Here is a 9,581-nt window from a genome sequence, read left to right as displayed (position 1 = left end):
GAGTTGATCACTGGTGTGACTGACGTTAGCAGTAAACAACGAGTTGATCACTGGTGTGACTAACATTAGCAGTAAACAACGAGTTGACCACTGGTGTGACTAACGTTAGCAGTAAACAACGAGTTGACCACTGGTGTGACTAACGTTAGCAGTAAACAACGAGTTGATCACTGGTGTGACTAACGTTAGCAGTAAACAACGAGTTGACCACTGGTGTGACTAACGTTAGCAGTAAACAACGAGTTGACCACTGGTGTGACTGACGTTAGCAGTAAACAACGAGTTGACCACTGGTGTGACTAACGTTAGCAGTAAACAACGAGTTGATCACTGGTGTGACTAACGTTAGCAGTAAACAACAAGTTGATCACTGGTGTGACTAACGTTAGCAGTAAACAACGAGTTGATCACTTGTGTGACTAACGTTAGCAGTAAACAACGAGTTGATCACTGGTGTGACTAACGTTAGCAGTAAACAACGAGTTGACCACTGGTGTGACTAACATTAGCAGTAAACAACGAGTTGACCACTGGTGTGACTAACGTTAGCAGTAAACAACGAGTTGACCACTGGTGTGACTAACGTTAGCAGTAAACAACGAGTTGACCACTGGTGTGACTAACGTTAGCAGTAAACAACGAGTTGATCACTGGTGTGACTGACGTTAGCAGTAAACAACGAGTTGATCACTGGTGTGACTGACGTTAGCAGTAAACAACGAGTTGATCACTGGTGTGACTGACGTTAGCAGTAAACAACGAGTTGACCACTGGTGTGACTAACGTTAGCAGTAAACAACGAGTTGATCACTGGTGTGACTAACGTTAGCAGTAAACAATGAGTTGACCACTGGTGTGACTAACGTTAGCAGTAAACAACGAGTTGACCACTGGTGTGACTAACATTAGCAGTAAACAACGAGTTGACCACTGGTGTGACTGACGTTAGCAGTAAACATCGGCGTGTGTTCGCATATGGAACGTAACTGCCTCTATACTGCTCTTAGCTACAAAAAATAACAAATGTGTGGTTTTCGAGACACTTCTGATAGCATGTTTCTGTATGGTAAGTTAGATAAAAGAATGAAGACAGACACAAATGTTCAATTGCCATGTTCAAGTATTGTACAAATCGCTACATACGGGGTCCGGGGAACAGCCCAGCTAGTCGATTACCTATCAACTACTCTGTAACAGGTTCTCCTATGGGGACATCCGAAGAACCCTTTTGGGTTCAAGATAGCACCTTTTTTTCTAAGAGTGTAGATTCACATATTAGGCAGGGAGATGGTCCCTGTTAGAATAGATCCTTACATGGAACAAATACCAACTGATCAAAAGACACATCACTGGGCTGGTGGACGGGGCGTGTACATCTGATTGATATAGGTCAAGGTTAGGATTAGGATTAGAGAGTTTGACTTTGAGTCCTTCCAAAGGATACATTATGTGTGGAGTCCAGTGAGAGAGCTGTTTTACCGTTGCCCTGGCAACCTTCACAATAAAGATGCCATTTCCTTTGGCATGAGTGTAAAGCACGGTTTGATGATTTTTATGAAAAATACATTCCTGGCTGATGTTGCGTTTCCCACAAATTACAGTTGAACAATTTATAGTCAAAAGAAAATATATCAATGATTGAGTGCATGTTGCTTTCGAATGTCGTAGTTTCTAAATAAAGAATACAGCCTAATAAGGATGACAACATGGAACAGAAAAGCACAGGTAGACTCATGGAACATTATATGGCTAAAGTAGACACAGTTAGCTTTATAAAATATAGTCATACATCTTATTCCTCTTTGATTATTAATAAAATACTCCCCCCTTTTCAACCCCTGAATTTATGTCTTGCTTAATGTCACAACTTAATCACGGAAGCTTTATGTACATGATTGATCTTTCTTGAACACTTTACAGAAGAGGCAGGGAAGTAGTTAACCTCACTCCAGCTCTTAAATTATGCAGCCAGAGGACCAACTGACTAGCAACAGTGCTTTAACTATTGCAACTCTCCCAGGCCCCAACAGGGGTGGGGCTGGGACTGGGGATGGGGATGGGGCTGGGGCTGGGGCTGGGGCTGGGGCTGGGACTGGGGATGGAGCAGGGGCTGGGGATGGGGCTGGGGAAGGGGTGGTGAATGGGGCTGGGGCTGTGGTGGTGGATGGGGCTGGGGCTGGGGCTGGGACTGGGGATGGAGCAGGGGCTGGGGATGGGGCTGGGGAAGGGGTGGTGATTGGGGCTGGGGCTGTGGTGGGGGATGGGGCTGGGGCTGGGGTTGGGGTGGTGGATGGGCTGGGGCTGGGACTGGGGATGGGGTGGTGGATGGGGCTGGGGAAGGGGTGGTGGATGGGGCTGGGGATGGGTGGTGGATGGGGCTGGGGCTGGGAATGGAGCTGGGGATGGGGATGGGTGGTGGATGGGGCTGGGGAAGGGGCTGGGGATGGGTGGTGGATGGGGCTGGGGATGGGGTGGTGGATGGAGCTGGGGATGGGGCTGGGGCTGGGGATGGGGTGGTGGATGGGGCTGGGGATGGGTGATGGATGGGGCTGGGGATGGGGATGGGGTGGTGGATGGGGCTGGGACTGGGGGTGGGGTGGTGGATGGGGCTGGGACTGGGGATGGGGTGGGGGATGGGGCTGGGACTGGGGATGGGGATGGGACTGGGGATGGGGTGGTGGACGGGGCTGGGATTTGGGGCTGGTATTGGGGTTGGGGATGAGGCTGGGGATGGGGATGAGGCTGGGGAAGGGGCTGGGGCTGCCTGTTAGGGAGACAAATCCTGGACTTCAGTATCAGTATGGGGCCCTCTCTCTTCCCCTCAGCCTCCTCTGGCCCCCCACCTGCTGCTGCTCTGCTGGCTCTGCGGAGAGCCTGGGGTGCGCTGGGGGACAACACGGACACAACAAACACAATGGACTTGTTTATTACCGCTGACCCAAATTCCAGCGTTCCACACAGACAAGACAAGCACAGGGCTGTTCAGGGGGTTCGCTCAGAGTGTGTGTTTGTGTGCATTTGCATGTGCGTGATTGTGTGTGTGTGTGTGCAAGCTTTCACAGCTTAAGGAGCAAGGTTCACCTCCACACACACATAAGGTGGGGCCAAGTTACATGCCCACATACTGGGATAAGTCAAATGTATGATCTTAAATAATATCTGAAACAACATCCAACAATTGTCTGCTTATATTTCCTAGCTCACTGTGGGTATTTCAGTCAGATTATACAGGCAGTCCTGTTTCACTGATTGATATTATGAAACACCATACTTTTAGAGGGAAAGAGGGATCCCTCATCACCCCCCTGAACCTATGGCTGTGATTGTGAGCCCCCACTGTGTTGTGTGAGGGAACAGCAGTACAGTGAGAGGGAATTGATCAGAGGGAGATAGGGGTGGTGGGGTGGGGGTCTTAATCTCTGTGCTTTGTCAACTAATGAGGGATGAGAGAGGGGCCACCTGTTCTGGGCGGAGTGGAGTGGGAGGGGGTGGAAAAGGGTTTGGGTGGTGTGTGTGGGGTGGGAGCAGCTGCTGGTGTGTGTGTGTGTGTTGTGTACACACACTTGTGGAGGGGGGTTTGATTGAGGATACAATTGTGTGTGTGTATATGTGTATATTTGTGTGTGTTTTGGGCGCGATGTACTCAGCCAGTACCACCTGCATACGTGGCCTGAGCTGAACACCGTCTTGCTAAGCAGCAGACATCGTTAGCTGGCTCATCATCCTGAGAACACAAACAGAGGTGTGTCAGTGAACGGGTGGGATTACTGCTGTGACTCTTCTCTCCTGATATCCCTCTGTCCTGTCACAAACCTCAGGTAAGCAGCTAAAGAGGCTATTCTAACCTGCCATACTGTTCTGTAAGTCAGCAGAGCTATTCTTTATAAATAGCAGGGATGGACAATCTTATCTCTGCGAGCAATGCTAGGGCAGATTTTTGTCCCAGCCAAGTAAATAGAATATCTTGTTGCACACTCAGAGATGAAACGTTGCTTTTGCCTAACATAACACAATGAAACAAGAAGACCCGAGGGGGTGTGGTATATGACCAATATCCACGGCTAACGGCTGTTCATTTACACGACGCTAAGCGGAGTGCCTGGACACAGCCCTTACCCGTGGTATATTGGTCATATATCACAACCCCCTGAGGTGCTTTGTTGCTATTATAAACTGGTAAGTGTTTTGTAATAAGCGTTTTGTCATACCCATGGTATACGGTCTGATATACCACGGCTTTCAGCCAATCAGCATTCAGGGCTCGAACCCCCCAGTTTATAATTTCCACTAACCACTAACCTGGTGGCTCAGATCCCCGATATGCGAGGCGGGGACATATCCCTGTTGTCCATTCTGCAACCGCCCAAACCACCAGGCCTCCTCATCTTCACACAGAAGCAGGATGACCTCACCCCGGGTCAGCTTCAGTTCATCTGGGGCTTGTAGCTGCGCTTTACCACCATCTAGTGAATAGATCAGGAAATGCATCTCAAATAAATGCTCAGGTAACAAGACAGATATACAGTATATCACAAAAGTGAGTACACCCCTCACATTTTTGTAAATATTTGAGTATATCTTTTCATGTGACAACACTGAAGAAATGACACTTTGCTACAATGTAAAGTAGTGAGTGTACAGCTTGTATAACAGTGTACATTTGCTGTCCCCTCAAAATAACTCAACACACAGCCATTAATGTCGAAACCGCTGGCAACAAAAGTGAGTCCACCCCAAGTGAAAATGTCCAAATTAGACCCAATTAGCCATTTTCCCTCCCCAGTGTCATGTGACTCGTTAGTGTTACAAGGTCTCAGGTGTGAATGGGGAGCAGGTGTGCTAAATTTGTTGTCATCGTTCTCACACTCTCTCATACTGACTGGTCACTGGAAGTTCAACATGGCACTTCGTGGCAAAGAACTCTCTGAGGATCTGAAAAAAATAATTGTTGCTCTACATAAAGATGGCCTGGGCTATAAGAAGATTGCCAAGACCCTGAAACTGAGATGCAGCACGGTGGCCAAGACCATACAGCGGTTTAACTGGATAGGTTCCACTCAGAACAGGCCTCGCCATGGTCGACCAAAGAAGTTGAGTGCACGTGCTCAGCGTCATATCCAGAGGTTGTCTTTGGGAAATAGACGTATGAGTGCTGTCAGCATTGCTGCAGAGGTTGAATGGGTGGGGGGTCAGCCTGTCAGTGCTCAGACCATACGCCGTACACTGAATCAAATTGGTCTGCATGGCTGTTTCGTCCCAGAAGGAAGCCTCTTCTAAAGATGATGCACAAGAAAGCCCGCTGAAGACAAGCAGACTAAGGACATGGATTACTGGAACCATGTCCTGTGGTCTGATGAGACCAAGATAAACTTATTTGATTCAGATGGTGTCAAGCGTGTGTGGTGGCATCCAGGTGAGGAGTACAAAGACAAGTGTGTCTTGCCTACAGTCAAGCATGGTGGTGGGAGTGTCATGGTCTGGGGCTGCATGAGTGCTGCCGGCACTGGGGAGCTACAGTTCATTGAGGGAACCATGAATGCCAACATGCACTGTGACATACTGAAGCAGAGCATGATCCCCCTCCCTTCTGAGACTGGGCCGCCGGGCAGTACTCCAACATGATAACGACCTCAAACACACCTCCAAGACAACCACTGCCTCGCTAAAGAAGCTGAGGGTAAAAGGTGATGGACTGGCCAAGCATGTGTCCAGACCTAAACCCTATTGAGCATCTGTGGGGCATCCTCAAACGGAAGGTGGAGGAGTGCAAGGTCTCTAACATCCACCAGCTCCGTGATGTCGTCATGGAGGAGTGGAAGAGGACTCCAGTGGCAACCTGTGAAGCTCTGGTGAACTCCATGCCCAAGAGGGTTAAGGCAGTGCTGGAAAATGATGGTGGCCACACAAAATATTGACACTTTGGGCCCAATTTGGCCATTTTCACTTAGGGGTGTACTCACTTTTGTTGCCAGCAGTTTAGACATTAATGGCAGTGTGTTGAGTTATTTTGAGGGGACAGCAAATGTACACTTATACAAGCTGTACACTCACTACTTTACATTGTAGCAAAGTGTAATTTCTCAGTGTTGTCACATGAAAAGATATACTCAAATATTTACAAAAATGTGAGGGGTGTGCTCACTTTTGTGATATACTGTATAGTATCACAGGAGGTTGGTGGCACCTTAATTGGGGAGAACGGGCTCGTGTTAATGACTGGAGGGGAATAGTTGGAATGGTATCAAAAACATAAAACACATGGTTTCCAGGTGTTTGATGCTATTCCATTTGCTCCGTTCCGGCCATTATTATGAGCCGTTCTCCCCTCAGTAGCCTCCTGCGACTTGTATGTATACACAGCAGTGTCCCAAGTTTCAGATCTCAGCAAGGCAAAATCCCAGGCTCACATGGCTGTTTCTTTTCTGTGTGTGGGTCTCTTCTTGGTGTGTCCAGGTGTAACGTCCTGGAAAGGTGATAGTTGTGTCCAGGTGTAACGTCCTGGCCAGGTGAATGGAAAGCTAACCTGAGAAGGCCAGTTCAGTGTGCTGGGCTGTCTGTTTCTCTGGGGCCAAACGCCTGTTTTATATAACCACCAGCACAGCTAATCTGATTATCAGGCCTACCTCCTTTAAGCCTACTGTGTGTTTATAGGGAGGAGCATTCATAACATCTCTATTCTTGGTCATTAGGCCTACATGCAATGCATGAGAGACAGACAGACAGGTTCTCTGTTTATATCATGATATGATACTACTAAACAGGGTCAGTGTAGGAATAGGCTTTATCTGTGTCCAGGAAACCGTTTCTTATCAATAACTTTACAGCATTGCCTGTGTCCAGGACAATTTGTAGAATTTTGGCGCAAGACCTCTGCTGATTCCATCTGGCTCTTATTGCTTGACTTGACTGAGGCAGTCTTCTACTATAGCACATCCCTACTTTCAGCCACAATGTTAGATTCCAAAGCATTCCTCTACAGGAGCATAGTGAAGGAGAGTTCTGTTCACCCCTCTGTCCCCTCTGACCCAAAGTGTTGCACAACCCAGCTGTCATGCCTGTTATGCACGTGCAGGGAAAAACCTGATACATAGATTTGTTTAGTTGCTTTCTGTGCTATTGCTGTCTGCGCACGTGTTGCTTGTCCCATGTCGCTCTGCAAGGGCTCACTGCTCCTCATTTGTCTGTACTGGTATTGTTTTAAATAACCTGCCCAGGGACTGCGGTTGAAAATTAGCAGGCTGACTAAAACTATCACTTTTACTGAAACGTTGATTAATGTGCAGTCCCTGTAAAAATAAACTCACTCATGTGGCTTTACTGTCTGTATCTGGATCACATGGAAGTTGTGAACTTACTTGTGTATAGCATTGTAACTTTATCTTGTTACTTTTTAAAATATTATCTATTTGCATATTTCCTTACTTTTAACTGCCTTGTTGGTAAAGAGCTCATCAGTAAGCATTTCACGGTAAAGTCTACACTTGTATTCAGCACATGTAAAAAAAAAACATTTGATTTGCTATTGTGCTCAGTGAAACTACAATGTACTGTTTGTTGCCTTCTATTCTTATGATAAATCACACAAAAACACCATGAAGTTGATTTTAATTGTGTTGAAAAATATCAAACATAACTCTGTACCCAAATGTTACACATTTTTACAACAAATTGTTATTTATTTTACCTTTATTTAACTAGACAAGTCAATTAAGAACAAATTCTTATTTTCAATGACGGCCTAGGAACAGTGGGTTAACTGCCTGTTCGGGGCAGAACGACAGATTTGTACCTTGTCAGCTCGGGGGTTTGAACTTGCAACCTTCCAGTTACTAGTCCAATACTCTAACCACTAGGCTATCCTTGTAGACACAAGGCAAATCATCACCATATACCATTTTTACACAATGTCATGGGTGATCTATTTTGCATGACGGGACAGAAGCCCCTCCCCCCTATTGCACCTGACCTGCATTAAGGGGAGACAGCTCAGGGACACATCACTCCCAGCAACATGCAGGTGGGAAACATAATGAAGATGGCAATTCATACTGTGCAGTCTGAGACAAGGCTCTCGTGATGTATGACATACAATGTTTCAAATGTTCCCCTTTAGCGTTTCCCAGCTCCTTTTTTACCTCCAGGTGGTCCTTGACCTTTACCCCCTGCTCTTCCTTTGCCACCCCCTGCTCTTCCTTTGCCACCCCCTGCTCTTCCTTTGCCACCACCTCCTTTACCCTTTCCACCCCCACCCTTTCCAGAGAAATGACCACCCTTGCGTCCCTTCTTCCCCCCCTTCCTAAATTTCGCTGCAGACTCCTCTCGGTCATCCTCTCGCATTTGTTTGTTTACAGCTTTGTTGACGTCCAGACGAGGTTTCTTACTGTCCATCACCCTGAGCAGATCCAGCTGCCTCTGCTTTTCACTGGAAAAGTTACCGATGACAGGCTGGAATTTCCTCTTCTTCCCGGTGTTTCTGGGAGCTTTCTCCTTCGGTAGGCGGTCTTGAAATTTACCTGCGGAAGCTGTGGATACCTTGGCCACATTGACAGCCCTACTCAGGTCAGTTGTGGATTGCTGCGCGGTCGGTGTGAGTCCAACACCTGGTACTTTGATCTTCTGTGCCCTGGCTATGTTCCTCAGGCGATGCAGCTCGTTTTTTGCAACCTTCTCCTTCTTGGCTTTGTTCCGCTTGGCAAATTGGTCCTCGTTGGGGTCGGCTGTTTCGGGGACCTCAATTAGCCACTCTTTCGTGCCATCATTAACACGCTTGTAGCCCCAACGCCGCTTCCACTCTTTGGTAACATCGTCCCATACCAGGTTAGTTTTCTTCTTCTTTTGGATCCCCTTCAATTTGGCGAATTCCTCCCATTTGGTTGGAGGCCTGGGCTTCGGTGGGGGCTTCTCTCTCGGCAGTGCAGTGGTCGGCTCGGGTAGTTTGACTACGATTACCTCCTCTACTCTCTCTGTGGGATGCTTCCATATCTCGTTGATCAGGAGCTGCGTGTTGTCACGAGCTAGCGAGCGCAGGAAATCGTCTTTCTTCTGTTCACGGAACTGTCGAATATCAATACGGTTCTTGTCGTATGCGACCAGGTTTCCGATATCAAACTCAAGGTCCAGTTCTTTTTGAACTGTGATACTTTTAAGTTTTTCAGCCTCATCTCGTTCAGCTTTAGCAAGCACGTCTTCTATACTGCACGCAGCCATTTTTTAAGCATGTCCGACATACGTGGTTCATGTCACGTGAAAGGTCACTTTAATTTATTTCCGGGTTAAAATGTCCCCATTCGAAAAATAATTCCTCATGTCCACGCGGTGGAGACATTGTCTTACTTTTCTCGTTGCCATGATTACAATTTCTGTTTTTTTAAATCCAGTCTCATGAACAAAGTGAATAGTTTGATTATAATATCTGAATGTCATATTACTTCATGTTTAGCATTTCTTAGTAATAAAAAAAATGGTCAATGATTTATTTAAAATAATCCATAATAATCCAGTCCTACTGACTGCTCAATGCTCTTCTCCTTCAAGACTCAATGGACTGAAGGTGAGAGGTGTGAAAAGAGGATACTCAATGT

General features: G+C 47.0%; 1 protein-coding gene across 1 annotated transcript; it reads right to left on the bottom strand.

The window, feature by feature from the left end:
- Window positions 1-7,588: 7,588 nt before the first annotated feature.
- On the bottom strand, window positions 7,589-9,233 carry LOC118361734 (ribosome biogenesis regulatory protein homolog). Its single transcript, XM_035741907.1, has one exon. The coding sequence runs from the start codon at window positions 9,205-9,207 to the stop codon at window positions 8,110-8,112; it is 1,098 nt and encodes a 365-aa protein (XP_035597800.1). The 5' UTR covers window positions 9,208-9,233; the 3' UTR covers window positions 7,589-8,109.
- Between the last annotated feature and the right edge of the window lie 348 nt (window positions 9,234-9,581).

The sequence above is a fragment of the Oncorhynchus keta genome, chromosome 28 (genome assembly GCF_023373465.1).
Source record: "Oncorhynchus keta strain PuntledgeMale-10-30-2019 chromosome 28, Oket_V2, whole genome shotgun sequence".
Lineage (NCBI taxonomy): Eukaryota > Metazoa > Chordata > Actinopteri > Salmoniformes > Salmonidae > Oncorhynchus > Oncorhynchus keta.
This window is presented reverse-complemented; position numbering and strand designations above follow the sequence as displayed.